Source organism: Tauraco erythrolophus, chromosome 4 (genome assembly GCF_009769465.1).
Source record: "Tauraco erythrolophus isolate bTauEry1 chromosome 4, bTauEry1.pri, whole genome shotgun sequence".
Taxonomy (NCBI): domain Eukaryota; kingdom Metazoa; phylum Chordata; class Aves; order Musophagiformes; family Musophagidae; genus Tauraco; species Tauraco erythrolophus.
In genome coordinates this window covers 24845869-24864030 of record NC_141468.1, presented here as the reverse complement: position 1 = coordinate 24864030, position 18162 = coordinate 24845869, and the positions used below count along the sequence as shown (strand labels likewise).

General features: G+C 37.2%; 1 protein-coding gene across 1 annotated transcript in view; it reads right to left on the bottom strand.

The window, feature by feature from the left end:
• GRM8 (glutamate metabotropic receptor 8) overlaps positions 1–18162 on the bottom strand; it is a 381588-nt gene that overhangs the window by 52574 nt on the left and 310852 nt on the right. The window contains exon 8 of the mRNA XM_086609724.1: positions 7347–8282. Within this exon, the coding sequence (XP_086465850.1) occupies positions 7347–8282 (936 nt within the window). The remainder of the gene's footprint in view (positions 1–7346; positions 8283–18162) is intronic.

The following is an 18162-nucleotide window of genomic DNA, read 5'->3' as shown; positions in this document are numbered from 1 at the left end:
AAAAGCGATCAGTTTCTTTAAATGCAAGTCTGAACAGTCAGTTCAGACATTTTTCACTTTGAGGAGGTGGGAACAATCTGAAAGTTGTGAAATTATCCTGTTTCAATTTCAAAACTGTTCTGCTTCCAAAATTTTTTTAAACTCAACAAGACAGAAAAGGTTGAAACTGCCAAAAAGTTTTCTAAATGCCCATAATATTTTAAATTAGCCAACCCATCATTTTTGTTTCAGTTATTAGATAATAAGCTTTTTCCACAATTTTCACTTGTGATTCTACTGGGAACAGGGCAGCTGTTCCTAAGAAACAACTTGTGAAATGGGTTCCCACAAAGTGACCTTTGAAAGAAAAGTGGATCACTATATTTAGTTGTTTTTTCATTAGGAGTACCTTTTATGTAGCAATTTTTGCAGCCTCCCCACAGAGGTAAGACCAATCCTCTGTACTCTTGCACCAGCTCATGGAAGGCTGGGGAGGGAAGAAAAGATCTGTAGGGCTGCTACAACCATTATATTTGTTCAGCCGATGGGTGGATCCAGCAATATCCATGACCTGCACTGCATTGAATGTCTTCACCAGCTGGAGGGAAACACGCTGTCTCAGAGAAAAGCAAGGAGGGAGGCACTTCCCTCATGGGGGAAAGTGAGCAGAGGAAGATTGAGTGATAAGTTGCAACTCAGCCCTACTTCTGTTCACATCTTTTTTCCCCAGCAGAAACGTCTGTTCTACAGCAGAACAACAAAGTCCTAATTTCCACTAAGGATTAGGTTAAAAATCCTAGGAAATTATCAAATTTATAAATAATTTAGCTCATGAAATATTTACATTTGGAAAAATATGAAAGGATAAAACTGTACAAAAAGCATCTCAATTCTTAACATACACTTTCCAGTAAGAGGAAGGGATATTTCTATCAGAAAATCTGGTGAAGTCTATCTAATTTTCTGTGTTCTAAAGTATGCAAAAATTCAATTACTATAGTTTTGTTTTAATCCTGCAGATCCTCTCATATTTTATAGCTTCTGAAAAAATCAGCAATAGCACAGACATTGAGTTTTGAACAATGATAAACTGTGGAAAATATCTCTTCAACAGTCTTCTAACTTTGGATCCCACAATAATGAAAATTAGAAACTGTTCCAAATATCTCTCAGATTAATCCTCATGCTATGCACAGTGTTGGCACTAAAGATTCTGGTTTAATCAAGCCAAATATTATTCATAAAATGGAAGAAATAATATTAACTTGATAAGTTGTCTGTCTTTACTTTCCTGTGATGTGTACTGCATGGACTACTTGCAGAGCTAAATCTCTGAATGTGATCAGAATTAGAAGAGAATGCTTTCAGGTGAAGAAAAGGCTCAGTGCAGTCTGCTTCATTAACACAGTCTGAGGCATCATTAAGATGCTTTGTTTCCCTGCAGTCACAGGAATACATTTAGCCAAGAATTCATAACATAAAAACACACACGAAAATATATTATTTGTCTAAATTCTGTAGAAATGTGGGGTAAGCAAGAGGTCTCTGCCTGAATTGTCACTAGCAGATTGGGGATTTCTTTAAGCTAAAGAACATATTTTACTAGATTGATGGAACTAACTCTCCCTCCCACTGAGAACTGGGTAGCTTCCTCTTGACAACTACAATAGTAGCTTACAAGTCAAATTAACAGTGAGATACTCTTGGAAATGTTTCTAGCTTCTTTCACTGTTACTAAGAGCTGGATATAAGCATAAGACTCACATGATCAGCAAATACAGGATGAAAACAGCTGGAATAGTAAGATCATAAGGATAATTTATGGTAAGATTTCTACCATACTTTACAACTTGTTTTCACTTTTCTGCAGTTATGAAAAGAGAGATCAAATTTGTCAAAATAATTTGAAGATGCAGTAAAATTTGTCTGCCGTGTTAGATTACACCTTGCAATTGCTTCCAATGGGAGAAGTGAAAGAAATCGTTCAGCATTTTCTATGGTTCTTTTCCCTTAGCAGAAAGTGCAACCTCTGTTATTTCACAGTATGAGAAACAAGTATTCATTTTCTCATTCAAAACAGAATATTTCCAGGTTAATATAATAAATGATGTCTTTATTATCTGTGAATGGTCATGATTCATCCACCTGTAAAAACTGGTAAAAGGAAGGAAATCAAAAAAGTTCTGTTTGTCAAATAAGGATGGATTTTAGACAGCCCTCTATCCTCAGCTGGTTTTTGTGCAGTCTGCCATTGTTATTTAATTTTATGCAGAGGTTCATTAAAGACCTATTTCAATCACTAAGCTAATTTCACTGTTTTTTTCCCTGTGGCATTCCAGCCATCATGACATTTTAGACACCTCTATTCCATATGATCCCAGTACTTTTTGGGCAACCTGGTGTAGTGGAGGGTTTCCCTGCCCATGGCAGGGGGGCTGGAACTAGATGATCTTTAAGGTCCCTTCCAACCCTAACCATTCTATGATTCTATGATTCTACTTCCAGTTTTGCCATGTACGTACAAGCGTATGACATCGATGAAGGCTATATTCACAGAATGCTTTCTCACAGAATTTCACTCCTTTTCCTCTTAAGCACCTCACTGACATTTACGCAAGTGTTAGAAAATTGGTATTTTATGTCTTAGGGTTACATTTTTCATTCAGTTCAATGATGCACTTGAATACTTTATTTGTAGTGGATTCCTTTTGTAAAGCAGAAGCTGTCAAAACAGGCTTGATCACAAATGGATAAAATAATGAATTATACAAAAAAAATCCCACAGGACTTATAATCAATGCTCTTAATGTTCTCTGCAGAACATCTGTAGAAATTGCAATCTAAAAATCACATCTTTAATAGCACAGGGGTTTTATATTTTGCTGCTTTAGACTAAGGACAAACAATAATGATGGAGTTCCATAAAAGCCACCAAGCTTGGGTTATGCAGGGCTATTTTGGATTTGTATTTTAACCTTTTGTTAATTGGCCATAGATATATATTACTTTAATTTCTTAAACATTATATAGTAGTTTTGTCAATTTTGTATTAGTTTGAAACTCATATGTAAACTGAGATAATATATATAAGTAGAAACAGCATCTGTTGTAAAGGGCTGTTAAAAATGTTAAAAATGTCAAGACTATAAATCAACATATTCTTCCTGAGTCTTGTCAAGTCACCTTAACTTTTACCATGTTTTCTCTTATGGATGTGTCGCACCATGCAGATTCAGTCATTTAACTCAGCTGTATTAACCAGCTAGACATCCAAGGTTCCCCATATGCACAGTTCAGAGAAATCAGTTTCCCATTCTGTGCTTCACAGCAAGAACATACGAGCAAGATTCAGTCTGTCTGCAGAAATGTACTTACGCTTATTTACATAGCCTTCATCACATATATTTGAAGTTTGATGAACACCAACACTCAATTCATGGACTTGTGCCGACTGTACAGTTTTATAATCCTCTAGTTTCTATCCAGAATCTCTTAGTGAATTTACACTTCTGGGAATTGATTCCAAGGCTATTAAATGTAAAAATAACCTTTCCATGTGTCATGGTTTGATGTGTGCGGGGGGTGGTTCTGGTGGCAGGAGAGGGGTTTTGCTCCCTGCGACCTCCCCGGTTTTGGAACCGGGTTAGGCTTAGTTCTGGCCACCAGATCAGACTGCCATCCCCCTCGGGGTTGAGCCAATAGGGCGCCTCTGCGAATTGCCCTATTTAAGTCAGGACAAAGGAACCGGAAAAGGTGCTTCGCCCAGGATCGAGCAGAGAAGGGAGGAGGGCACTGCCCCCGCTCCCTGGCTCCCGGCCGGGCAGCTGCCTGCGTCGGGCCAGCGCCGCCCACGGAGAATGGCGGCGGCAGAGCCAGCTGGGGAACTCGGGGGCACCCCACTCCCGGGGTGCCCACTGGGCTGAGTTCACCTGGAGAGGACTGAGATCTGACAGAAACAGCCGCATCGACAGCAGGTCAGTGAGGATGGAGCGGGAGGAGGTGTGCCGGAGCCGACTTTCCCCTGCGGCTGATGGTGAGATGGCAGGCGGCCCCCCTGCAACCAGGACGGCCTCGGTGGAGCAGAGACCCACTCGCAGCCCGTGGGGAGAAGATGCCTGAGCCTGAGGATGGTCGTGTTGGGATGCACGACAAGGCAGAGAGGCATCTGGAGTCTGCGTGACGACCCACGCCGGAGCGAGTGGCTACAGCTCCCTAAGTACCCGAGACTGTGGTAAAGCCCACACCAGAGCAATCTGTGGGGAAGGATTGTTTCCAGTGGGCTGGACTCACGCTGGAGAAGTTTGTGGATTTTTCCTCGTGGGTAGGGGATCCATTGGAGCAGGGGAAAAGGGTGTAAGGACTCCTCCTCCTTTAAGAAAGAAGCAGCAGTAACAGCACGGAATGAACTGACCTGCACTCCCCCAGTCCCTGCCCCCTGTGCTGCTGGGGGGAGGAGGTAGAGCCGGGAGGAAAAGGAAAGGGGGGGGGGGGGGAAGGTATCGGTTTTAAGATCTGGTTTTGTTTCTTTCTGTCCTCTCGAGTAATCGGGTTTTGTTTCCCTTTGTCCTTCTAAGTAATCATTAATAAACTGTTTTGCTTTGAGAAAGCCCTGTCTGTTTTGCCCAGGACCATGGTTGGTGGGTGCTCCCTCTGTTCCTGTCTCAACCCTCAGTCCCTTTGGTTTTTTTCTTCTCCTCTCTACTTTACTGGAGAAGGAGAGACTGTGTGAGTTTTAGTTGCTAGATCAGCCTAAAACCACGACACCATGACATGAGTTTTGGATCTAGACACCTGTTTTTAGTGTTAACAGTCCTATTTTTTTTGTTTATCGGTAGAAATATTTTGACAGAGAAATAAAAATAAAAGCTTCTCGATATGCTTCTACTTAATCTGTGTCCATGGAATAGTTAATTAAGGAAATATAACCTCTGTTTCAAAAAAATGCATAATGACTTCTACTATGGTAGTAAGCACTACTAATGTTTAGGAATACAGAAGTTCCTCAAAACATTTTGCAGAAGTTTTAACTACTCTTTATTCAAAAAGAAGTGCGCCTAAAGATAGTAGTTCAATGAATTGCTAATTGGAAGTACACCTGGCTGGTAATGAATGCTATGTTAAATTTAATTACCGTCAACATTTCAAAAAAGGAACCATTGCTTTGAAATAGTACTTCAAGTTCCCCAGCTTATTGTTCCATTCTCTCTGAACAAACTCAAGCCATAAAAATAATAATGTCAGGATTCTAAAACCAACTGCAAAGTCAGTAAGCACCTAACAAAAGTCTGTTTATTTTCTCTTTCATTTCTTTCATCATCAAAGAAGATCAAAATAACAAACTTCAAATAAGATATTCTATAACGTACTAGTTTGGTTTTAAAATGCTTCTTTTGGTGTTACGCATTAACTGAGAAGCCTACAAACAACTTTGAGTTTATTCAGACAGTGTATATAAGCATATGCTGAGATACTACACTTTTGTCCTATTCAGACAAGCAATGTAATTGTATGAATGCACAAGCTATCATGATGATGTCTATAAGACTCTGTGTGGAAACACATTTTTATTTGCAGTAAAAGTAGAAGCAGTGTGAAAAGAAGTATTTGAATTACAGCGCTACTGTATTAGCATATTAATTTGTTTTTTTTTTTTCCCTCCTGAAAGTTGTTATCTGAAGAATAACAAATCATTTAGGAAAAAAAGGCAACTAACAAGTGAAATTTAGTGTTAGAAGCTCTGCAATTTAGTATAATTTGTGTGTTCAGTCATGTGTTTCATAAAAGAAATGCAAAATAAGTGTTCACTCATCTTGTCTTTAGAGGTCAAAACCAAAATCATCCTACAAGCTAAGGTGAACCAATGGTGTAAATGAAAACTCACTGTATAGTTGCCAGTCAAGTAACATATTCTGTGTTTCAATACTCAGAAATACATTCCTTTTGTTATAGGTACTTGCCGTAAAACTGACTGGCCTAAGCCGTGAAAACAAAAAGTACCACACATTTATATATCAAAGTATTTTTCTGACCTAAGCTTGCAGATACAGAAAAGTCAATTTAAATACAATTCACCTAAACAAGTCTTCCTATATCAAATAGGATTTTTTCTCTTTACTTACTGTGTCTGTGATACGCCATTACCTTGGTACTCACTTCCCTTGACTTAATCCAAAAGGCCATGGAAATCAAGTCTGATCCAATTCAGCAAGCCTGCTTACTTCAATTTTTAGTGAGGAAAATGTTTTTTCTGTCACACTCTCTCCTCCATACTATTCCTCTGCTTGAATTAACAGGTATTGTATCAAGCTATACAGACTTATTCTTCAATTCTGCAGGCAAGAGTGCTCTATAAACCAGAGACATCCCAAACCTGTGCACTATTATAAGCGGACACTTATGACACACGTTGACTTTTCCAATAAATCCATTAAATAAAAATGTGTATTTTAAGACGTTTTTTAAATTGCCTCTTAGAGGAAAAGGTGAAAGAATTTATGTAAGAGACCAATTACTTCAATTTCTTGTTTTTAAGATATTCCAAATCTCTAAGATTTGTGGTTTTGAAGATTGAAGCTGGTATTACTGCTCTTTCCTGCCTAACTTGTGATTTTCATTACTATCAGTTGGATAAAAACTCACACAGCTGACATTTATCTCTACCTTCGCATTAGAACTGAGAGGAGGAGAGTTAAATGTCTAACATGTTTTGTACTGCTCACCTTGACAGATATCAGGAAAGAGCCATGCAATTGAACAAGAAGTAACAGATATCCAAGTAGGCAACGTTTAATTTCTCATTAAAAGATCAGCGAAATGTTTTCTTTTTGCTCTGAGATAATAATTACTGAATTAGACTTTATATGATTTGAGATACACTCCATTCACTCCTCATATTCTTCTTTTTTTTTTTTTAAGTTACAGGTGTCATCCAGATAGAAAAGTAATTCTTTTCATTCTGCCCAGGCATTCTTCTTCGTTATTTTTGACAAATATACTTTTGAAAAGCAACTATTTCTATCAGATCTATGGATGATAACAAAGATTTATAGTGCTTCATGTAACAGACTAGAGTATCACTGAAGGGTAACAATAAACATTAGAAGAAACAGTCATTTAAGGATATATTGAGAAAATATCAACATCATTATGTCAGCCACACCACAGCCACATTCAGTTTCCTGTGTTAAAGTACAGGAAACCTACCTTCTGAATCATATATCTTATCACCTGTGAATTCTGAGAGTTTGTTTGCAATTAGCATTCAGAATTACTCATTTTTAAAAGTACAAATACTGTAGTATTACAAGTATTGTGAGATGAAAATAAAAAGAGGGTAGTATTTGATTTGTAAACTTATCATCACTTACCTTCTCTGCTGATTGGGCCGTACCAAAAAAGATTGGAATAAAAGCTAACCAAATTATGCAGGTTGTGTACATAGTAAATCCAATGGGTTTTGCTTCATTGAAGGTCTCTGGAACCCCTCTTGTTTTAATAGCATAAACAGTGCATGTGACCATCAAGAGAATACTGTATCCAAGGGAACAAATAAGAGAAAGATCTGAAATGTCACATTTGAGAACTCCCCTGGCATTTTCTGGTTCAAGTGTCCTCTGCTCTCCATAGTCTACGATGGTATGTGGTGGATCAATAGCAAACCAGATGAAGACTCCAATCAGCTGCACGGATATGAGGCTGAAAGTGATCACCAGCTGGGAAGCTGGACTAATAAATTTGGGAGCTGTGACAGATTTTTTACCTTGTTCAAATATTCTGTGAATCCTGTTTGTTTTGGTAAGCAAGGCAGCATAGCTGAAACACATGCCAAGGCCTAAGAAGATCCTTCGAAACGAGCAGACCACTGTATCAGGACTCGCAATCATTAGAAAAGTAATGGAGTAACAGAGGAAAATCCCAGTCAGGAGCACATAACTGAGCTCCCGTCCAGAGGCCCTGACGATTGGCGTGTCATTGTACCGGACAAATGTCACAATCACAAAGGTGGTGGCAATTATACCGAGAATAGCTATGAAGACGGGCACGATGGCCCAAGGAGAATGCCACTCCAGTTTGATTATAGGGATGAGCTGGCAATCTGTACGGTTGGCATTGGGTCTCTTGTTAATGGGGCACAGTTCGCAGTTGAATTCGTCCACCTGGTAATGGTAGCCCTCACAGCGCTCGCAGTGCCAGCAGCAGGGCACTCCCTTCACCGTCTTCTTTCTTTCCCCGGCTTTACAGGGCAGGCTGCAGACAGATGCTGGATGAGTGCGTTGTCTGTTAGCCCACTGCATGTCTTCTACCTGCAGGTATAAAAAATTAATGAGCCTTCTATTTTCCCCCATTTATAATATCCTAATCCTGGCCACGGGTTTGTCATAAATCACTACATGCTGACAGTACAAATACAGTTTACCATAATAAGAAACCTGTTTCTTTCCCTTGTATTGACTTTATGAAAGTGTTAAATGATTGTGTCCAATAAATCATTCATGCCACAGGCTTGATGAGTGTCATTAGTTTCTATTTACCTCTTTACTGCTGACCAAATTGACGTCTGTAAAGATATTTATTGACTCCAGGCTAGTTTAAAAGCAAGAAACCCTGTACACAGTGCTTTAAAAGTTAATCACATGCAAATATAAACACCAGTAGTTCTCAAACATTTAATTACAAAATAAGGCTACGAGAGTTTCAGATAAGTTTCTGATACAGTAAAGAAATAGATTAAAATCTCCTTGCATCAGCTCCGGCAGAACAAAGACTGCCAGAAAAAAGCTCTGTGATGCCACCTCTTCCATGAACCTGGATATTTTATACTTTTCCACTTCCTAAGTTTCAAAATGCACAAGAGTGCTTTGTTTACATTTCTAGAAGATAAAAATGAGTATAAACTGCTTTCTGAATAAATAATGGAAAAAGATGCCATGGCTACTACTTTAGTCCTCCTGATTTAAAAAAAGTCCAAGGATCTTTTTGCAATACAGAACAGACGTACACAATGCAGTCTTGTTTTGGAAATCCAAGATTTCTCCACAGCAGCACATTAACAAAACATACTTTTTTTCATCCTCTTATCTGTTCTTCTTGCATGCTCTCCAAATAAAATCTGAATAGGAAACTCATGGATTTAAAGCATCTCCTGCTTAAAATTATCACTCAGGTTGGTCCCAGATCTCCTTAGCCCACCTTCAGTAAAACCATGTTTTGCAAGAGGTCACACTGAGTGAACCAGAGCAGTGGATGGGAGCAAAGAGCTACTCATAGGTAGCAGAATCACTCTGTGTTGCTGCCATGCTCCAACTTTCATTCCTTTGTTAGGGGGTAAACACTCAAGGACAAAGGATTTGCCTTGTTCTTGCCTATTAAGTGCTTAGCATTTTTGTTTAATTTGGAGGCTTTATTTATAAGTGAAACAGCAGTAACAAAACTTCACGTGTCAGGAATGTTTTCAGTTCCTTCTGGAGGAGGACAGAATGAGGACAGCTTATCAAGAAGGATAATTTTGGCCTTAACAGTTTATTTTTCCAGCAGTTTTTCAATAGATTGGAGAGAAAATCACAATGTAATGTTGTTGGCCTCATTTGCCTTCCTCGAAGCTCTGAAGCACTGGTTATGGCACCGCGCAGGGTGAATACAGCAGCAGCAAGCAGACAGACTCTTTGTCTCCTCTGACCACTCTTCTGCACAGCATAGGACTTTGCTGTTATTCACCACTCAATGGGGCAAACAAGGGACCACACAGTAACGAGGAGACAAGAGACTCGCTCATACGACCAGCTGTGTGAATTCCCAGAGTCACTCAAGGACTTCAATGAGGTTTGGATTGCCCCCGAACCTACAGAATTGAATCATATTTTATATCAAGGACTGTGCTAATTACACAAAATGCAGCATCTGGTGACTATCCTAAAGGAAATCATTTAAGTAATTAGCTTCCTAAAAGCCATAAGAATAATCCAGTTGCATGAAACAGCTTTGATAGAGCCCTAGCAGAGCACTTGACACTCTAAGAAAATATTCACCTCTCTTACAATCTCCTGGTTTTAATCACTGAAATTCTCAAAGCCTGCATAACCCCTGCTGTTTCATCTACTAGACAAGAGAGAGAAAAAGTTATGATGAAATCAGTGTGATAGCAAAGACATATTCTCCTTCACAGTGTTGTTAGGAGAATAAATACATCAAAGCTTGTGTTTTAGTCAGATACTGTGATAGTGGGGGCAACAGGAGGCCATGGTCATTAATCCAGATCTGTGGATAAGTTTGGGATGACTCAAAAAAGAACAGTACTGTATATTTGCCAGATTAGAGCACACAATACAGAATCACCAGGAGAGTACACAATGCCTGATCCAGCATAAACTTAGAATGGCATGGATAGGCAATATCTAATCTGGCAGGAAGCCTAACAGGATAAAGCTAACGTGTCCGATATTTTTAACACATTTGAACTAGTAAAGTGAGTTTATACCAGATCAGCATTTAATACCATGAGGTTACAGTGTTTCTTATCTGGCATCAAGCATCCTAAAGCCACATTTACTGTATTGTGAATCCACAGCTTAGATAGGTACACAGAATTCCTTTGTGTCTTTCAGAGTTTCCACCTTAATAAAAGAGAAAAGAAAAAAAAAAGCTTTTTATTGCACAGCTACTTATGATTTCACATACTTTTGTCTTGACAGTGCTTTAATTGACTAAAAATATGCTTAAAAACTCTTCCTGGTCGGCAATACATTAGAGTGCCTCAGGTTACGCATCCCAGATTATGCAACAACAGATAATAAACTCCTATTTCTGAAAGTCACTGGTAAAGATTCATATTATGTTTTTCATTCTAGTACATCATACGCATAAACTACACAAGATATAATTTCCAGCATGGCAGTATAGGGTTATGAAGGCTAAACAAACTTTAGTCTTTTTTTAAAAAATTAATTATGAATATAATCACCATTAGCTGTTACCGATGGAACAACTTAAACAAGAATAGACTCTGAAAGCATAAAAAGTTCTAAATCAATGTAGAGAATAACCAGAATGAATGGCTGGTGCAGGTGCATTTTACAAGGTATAGAAGTTATGTCTCACAATCTGTCTTTTCTGGATTACTTTTTTTAGGCAAAACCTACAGTTACATTTAGGTTGACCTACATTTCTGAAAAAGATCTTAATAAAAATGTTATGAGTTCTTGCTCATGAGTTTTTTATTTCATTTTCTATCTAACAAAGAAGATATATTCCCAAGAAATGTTGGCCAGTGTTTGAAATTAGAGATCCTCTTTAAGATACTCGCAAATTTGAGATTCTGGCATTGTAGGGTTTTAAATCTGGAAGTGGGTGTAAAGATGGGTTTCTCCTGTGAACGCAACCATCCTGACAACTCAATTTATAGTTAATTAACAAGCAATGTGGCACGGTAAGGGCAGATCTGTGGAGCAAAGGTGTTGGCTTTGAGGACTTGATGTTCACATTGCTCAGTATTTGAGATTACAGTCTAGGAAGGAAGGTTATATTGAACTAATTTTGACGTAGTTCAGCAGACTGAAAACCTGGTAACGATTAAAGAAAATGAGATGTCCTTCTGGAAAGCATCTTCAGTTTTCATTTCAGCCAAAAGCAATCCAGCTCACACAGCCTGAGACCCACTCTACAATAAGCAAGTGTGCTAAGTGGGAATAATTAGTGGATTCAATTCAAATGCAGACTCTTGATTGAAACCAAAATGCTAATATGTGTACACCTTCAGACTGCTATTTAGACACTACTGTAATAGAGGCAGAGTAAAGGGCAGGGGGAACTATTCCTCTATCCGAACAGGTCTGCTAAGGATTTCTGCAGCAATTAAAGACTATCCATAACCAGCAGCGCTGTTTGCTTGTAATGTACTTTTGAGCTATTTTGCATAATATGAATGTAATAAGAAATCTAGTAAAAGACATAATTACAACAATGTTTTTTTCAGTCACTGAATGTATGTACCAAAGGAACCAGCTTTTCAAATCGATGCAGAAGATTCACTTGTGTCACTATTTTTCTATCCTTGGGTTATAGTACTATTGATCCCGCTTTTTCTCTGAGATTAGCTTTAGACAATAAATAACAGTAGAAACTGTTAAGAAACAAGAAAGTGACACAGGATCATCTGGGAACATAAAGTCAGGCACATTGTGTAATTTTCAGAACTATTGAAAACCTGTAATACCCATAAACTTGAAAGGGAGCTGCTGGATGCTCAGCCTCTTCTGAAAATCACGGGTTTTTATGTAGACATAAACACTTAGCAGTGGAACTTTCAAAAGTGCCAGAGGGAACTTGCTCAATCCAGCTAATTAATTTAAATGGGATCTAAGTGCCTTATCTGTTTAAGTGCTTTTGAAAATCCCACTATCCTTCCATTTGCAATTTTCACAAGCTGAATTCTTTGGAAAACCTGCCCCAAAGTGATCTAGAAGTTCAAATGTTGCAAAACTCACTTCAGGGGAGTTTAACTTTAGGCACACGTTTTCAAACAAAATTCTCATGGGGGAAAGAAACTGACAGAGACGACAAAGCCAGACAAAAGAAAGACAGAAAAGAAGGGGAGTTCTGACATTGAAAATGAATGAAAAAGTTCTGCATCTCTTCAGCTCTTACTGATCAAAATATCTGGGTCTGTGGCACTCGTCATACTGCTCAGATGCTGCTAAGGCTGAGTGAGTCTCAGATTATTAAGTAGTCTTAGGTAAACTTAGTTTCTAGAAGATTTATGTTATCACCTTCATTTTTGTGTGACATCTTCTAGCTGCTATTCACTACAGTATGATACATGACAAGGCAAAGTTCATTGTTAAATGTATCTGAATTCATCATCTAGGTCAGATGGACTGGAATAGCCTAGCTCTGTATCTATTATTAATAATGGTTTAAACATTATTATTAATTTTATTTGAGTAGCTTCTTTGAATTTGGAAAGCTTCTTATAGATTGATGTGATATCATGAAGTACCTCACATTCCTCTAATTCTAGGAATTCCATTTTCTAGGAGTTCCATTTTCTACTATTTCAATACTTAGTGAAATAAAAACATCAGAAAGTATGACAGCATGTCTATAAGACACGTATTCATTTTCCATGAAATGCATCATGATACAAAAAGAGAATGGCTTCATTGCTATTTAAATAGACATAAAAATCATCTCTATATGAGATATCTGTCTGACAGAGCTACAATTTGCTTTAATTTGCAGCACTAAGATTCACAGTTCACTAAACCATAAAAATACAGACAAAATGCTATTTCATGTCAAAAAGAGTAAACACCTCTATCCTTCATGAACATTACAAATACAATTTCCTCAAATATCTAATAATAAAGCTAAAAATTAATGATGTGAGAACAGGGCTAAAACAAGATGAGGTTTACATGACACAGTACAAGTAGCACATTGGCATTCCTGGCATCTATGTTCTTCCAATAATCAAGCAACTCATTCATTTAGCAATGCCCCCAGCAACTGGAGGAGACTGATCAAAAATGCTGTTAATAGGTCACATATCATTTCTGAACCATTTATGTGTACAAAACCACTCTGTTTTCCATTTTTAATGATCATGGAAAAAATTATCACTTACATAGTCCAGCAACTGGTGGCAATATAAAGGCACTTGGACAGACTTCAGAGAGTTTATATGGAGGACATTTGTGGATAATATTTTAATATTTCTGGTTATATTATATTGTCACTTGGAGGAATTTCCATTTTTGAAATCTGATCTCAGAGGTAGATATTTATTTAAAAACATGAAAAATATGTGTTTAAGGATATTATTGTAATGAATAGAATTGTACAAGATCTGGACAGATGAATTCAAGTAGTGCATTCTACTAGAGTTATAGGAGCAGAAAAACATCTGATTTTGTAGTCTGTTAGCCAAGGCTTCCAGAAGCATCGAGGCTCTCACATCTAACTTCATATGGCTTTTAACAGATATTCAAATTCTTAGTTATAAAAATGACAAAGAACTGCCACCTCCAGCTGTCACTAAGAGTTGTTCTTATTTTTATCTCAAATTCCTGGAAGTATTCATACTCTGACAAAAAGATTCATCAGAGCAGCATAGCAAGTGAGTGAATTAAGGCAATTTAGTCTAATATTTAGCTTTTTAAATTGCCTAATGCATCTGTTCCCAAGTAAAAGTTCAAGTCTCTAATGTACCTTGTCCAATCAAGTCATCTGAACCACTAAAAACCAAAATTAAACTGAAACTGATTCAACTAAAGTGAATTCATTAGGAGCCTAAATATAATGATCATTGCGTTCAGTCTGTCAGACAGATTTTGTCTCTCTAGAGAAAATCTGGGTATACTTACAGACAAAACTTACAAATATTTAAGAGGCATGTGCAGAAGGGAAATAAGTCAAGGACGAAAAATAGAGTTTTAAATTAAAAAACAAAACAAAACAAAACCCAGAATGAATCCACATTGTCAATGTCAATATAAAATCACTACCATTACCAAATTTGCCACAATTGCTGTAAATTATTTACCCCATTTATCCCATACAGCTGTTTTCCTAACAACTGAGATGTCATTTTCTGCAATTTCAGACACAGACATTCCTAGAGGTTTGCAAAGAACATGGGATCATTTCTTTGGTTTTACCACATACTGGTTGCAAATTAATGCTGTCGAATATGTTTGATGAGGAATCTGAGCATCTTGTTTAGCTGCAATGACCGTTAAAGGACCAGTCTGAAATACTGCAAGGAAAATAATTCTTTCTCTTTTTCTTTAAGAACAAAAGCATGGGTTGTTGTTATAACCCAGATGGAAGCTGATTTCTCCTAACTGTGAATCCACCTGCTTAAAGTTCTTCCAAGGCACACCACTTACCATCTCCATCTCAGAGCTTCTCCAAAGGAGAAACAAAGACAGATAAATTTACTGTCATTTAAATCTGAATACCTGTTTACATGCATGTCTGTATAATTATTTACATGCATATATGATTTAAAATGTCCTGGACTACAGGAAGGGAAGTGATATTTATATTATTTGAAACCAAACAACTTTGGTTTCTAAGCTTAGAGTTAGCCTACATAGCTCTGATATAGTCTGACATTCTCAGTGACCTTGGGCAAATTATTTAACCTGCTTCCATCTTAACTTTGCAAGTGGCTGGAGGGAAGCTGTCATGCAGACAGGAGCAGTAGGAGACACTTAAGGAAGTTTAAAATATGGGTAAAAATTTAAGTAGGGACATAACTGATCTCCATCTCTCAGGTCTGGAAGGTTTTTTGCCCAGTAAGTACTTATATTTTAGAAAGCCTGATTTAAACCATTTTTACTCTTAAAATTGAGCAATATTTTTTCAAAGAATTAATACCACAAACATCGTAACAATTTCGTACTACCTCAGCATGTCAAAATCTTTCTTGTCATCTCCAGTTTCCCAGAACTACAGTATCACCAATCTCTGGAATTACTAAAGCTAAGAGAATGTATTTTTAATGTTCTAGTAATATTAACAAGTCATTCTCAGCTAGGGCAAAAGAATTAAAGGGAAGGATGTTCTGAGGTAATACATACAAACAAAAGAATGGTGCAAATGAATATAAAGTTTCTTATGCTCATAAACAGAAAAGATTAAATACTAGCCTTGCATTATCAATGGAAGGATCTTATTTAGTGCGCTGAGACTGTAATTTTGTCTTAAAGAAACCAACCTCATTAGTTAGGTTATATAATTCGTGATGGCTGAATACATACATAGAGGAGCATACTATGGAGACCTTAAGAAGGGAATCGTACCATAATATCATAATCTACAGAGAGTTTTTATTACTGCTATACATACTTTAAAATCCAGTCTTAAAATGCTAGTCTTTGAATTGTTTGAGATGTGTATATTTTACTTGTTTTTACTTTTACTTTTCTCTGCCTGTGGTTTGGTTGGTCCTGATGGGTTACAGAAGTGCTGACCCTAATAGACACTTGGTGCCAGGGTAGGAGGAGTTGCAATATATTCTCTTCAATTTGTCAAACAACAAACTTATTAACATGCATGGAATATTTAGTAAACAACATTTTGTTTTCAGACGCCTTGGGGAGTAGACTAGCACAAAGTATAGTCATTAGCAGGTTATCAAGTAAACAGCTATTGTTACTGCACTGTGTAACTATCCGATGAAATTTTACAGCAATCTAGTAGACACTTCTGTTCAATATAAGCAAGATTGTTTTTTTTCTTGAAAGCGTGAATCACAATTAAATGATAAGCACCTCTTTCTGAAGATAGTATCTTTTTTATTAAAAAAAACCAAACCAAAACAAAAATCCAAAGAAACAAAAAAAAACCACCACCACAATTATCTCCTTAATAATTTTATGACACAGTAATATCCTATTCAAGATGACATCAGCAGACTTCAGATTTTTTGGAATGGTCTATTGTCTATATTTTGAAAATATATAATTATTATCAATGGATCAGACTGCAACTCAGGTTTCCAAAGTTATTCTTTATGCAGATCATTTTCACATGGACAATCTCTATTGCAAATCCTTACCAAGTGGTTCTCACTGTCTTTACATGTACCTGACATGCACTTGGAGAGATTTTAATGGGCATTTATAGATATAACTTATGATGTACACACAGAGATTGAAGTCATTACATGTAACCAAAAGCAGACTGTGCCATAACTTTGCTTTTAATCAAGTATGTTCAAAAAAATCTCAAATTTAAAAAAAAAAAACCACCACCAAACTTGTCAGTTTTATGTTTTTCTTTAAGAAAATGCTGTTTTGAGAAGAAACCTTCCACCATTGCCCTTTTTATCAAGTGACAGGTTTTGACCAGCTCTAGTACTGAGGCCATTTGAACCATAAGGCTTGGAAGTACTTTTTTTTTCCTGCAGCTGATCATGCAGAAAAAGCCTGTAAGCTTACTTGTAAAAAATGTAGTGCTTTGAGAAAAGTAAAGAAGCATAGTTCTGGCAAAGAGTTTTTTAATGTCACTTTCCTTGTGCCTGGAGAATGTTCTCAGTTCTGCCCAAGGTTCATGCCATCACTAGTTTAATATACTAGTTGCATTTCTTGATGAAGCTTTTAATACCCATAAAAATATGCTCCCTCCCAAATCTGTTGCTTTTATTTACAATTACCTAAGTTAAAGTTTGAGTTGGCCTGTCCCAAGTCCAGTGCTCCATAGCTACTATATTTCCCTTCAATCTGTGTCAGGTGCCTTTCACTCCCAACAGTGCTCAGATTCTCTCACACTTCACAGCTCAGGCTAAACAGAAGGAACACAAGGAGCTAAGCACCACTGCCATTTGACTTTAAAGAAATTCATATAGATTTTTTTCCTTTAATTTTAAGACAAATTCATTTAATAAATCTCATTATGGCTTTAAATTGAAAGAGGGTAGGTTTAGATTAGATATAAGGAAGAAATTTTTCACTCAGAGGGTGGTGAGGTACTGGAACAGGTTGCCCAGAGAAGTTGTAGATGCCCCATCCCTGGAAGTGTTCAAGGCCAGGTTGCATGAGGCTTTGGGCAACCTGGTGTAGTGGAGGGTTTCCCTGCCCATGGCAGGGGGGTTGGAACTAGATGATCTTTGAGGTCCCATCCAACTCTAACCATTCTTTGATTCTATGATTCTATTATTTAATGAAAATTAGTCATCATTACATGCTTTTAATTATTCTATTGGTTTAAAGGTGAGTTTCTTTAGCAAAACAAGCAGCTGCTGTCCCCAAACACCTTCATAAAGACCTGCAAAAAAATGTACTGGGCTAGACCTTCAGCAGATTTAGATCAGTCCAGTAACTGCAGTAGAGTTACACTAACAAGGGCATGACCCATACACATATTTAATATTACTTAAGGAGATGATCTGTCATCCTTTTTGTTCTTTTAATATTTCATTATTTTAAAACTAGAAATTAGCCAATCATAAAAAGCCTCAGTTCAGTATGGAAAAAGATGTTGATGGATTTGTTTTAGTTTTAATCCTGTCTCATTATTTTTAAATAATTTAATCTATTTCTTATTTCTCAATAAGTGCAAAAGATGCTGTGCATGTGAAACTGAAGAATGAATGCCTCTAAATTCCAACCTGCAAACCTTTTCTACACAATAATAGCAACACACAAATAATATATTCTTTTTATTCCCACACTGCTCACAGAC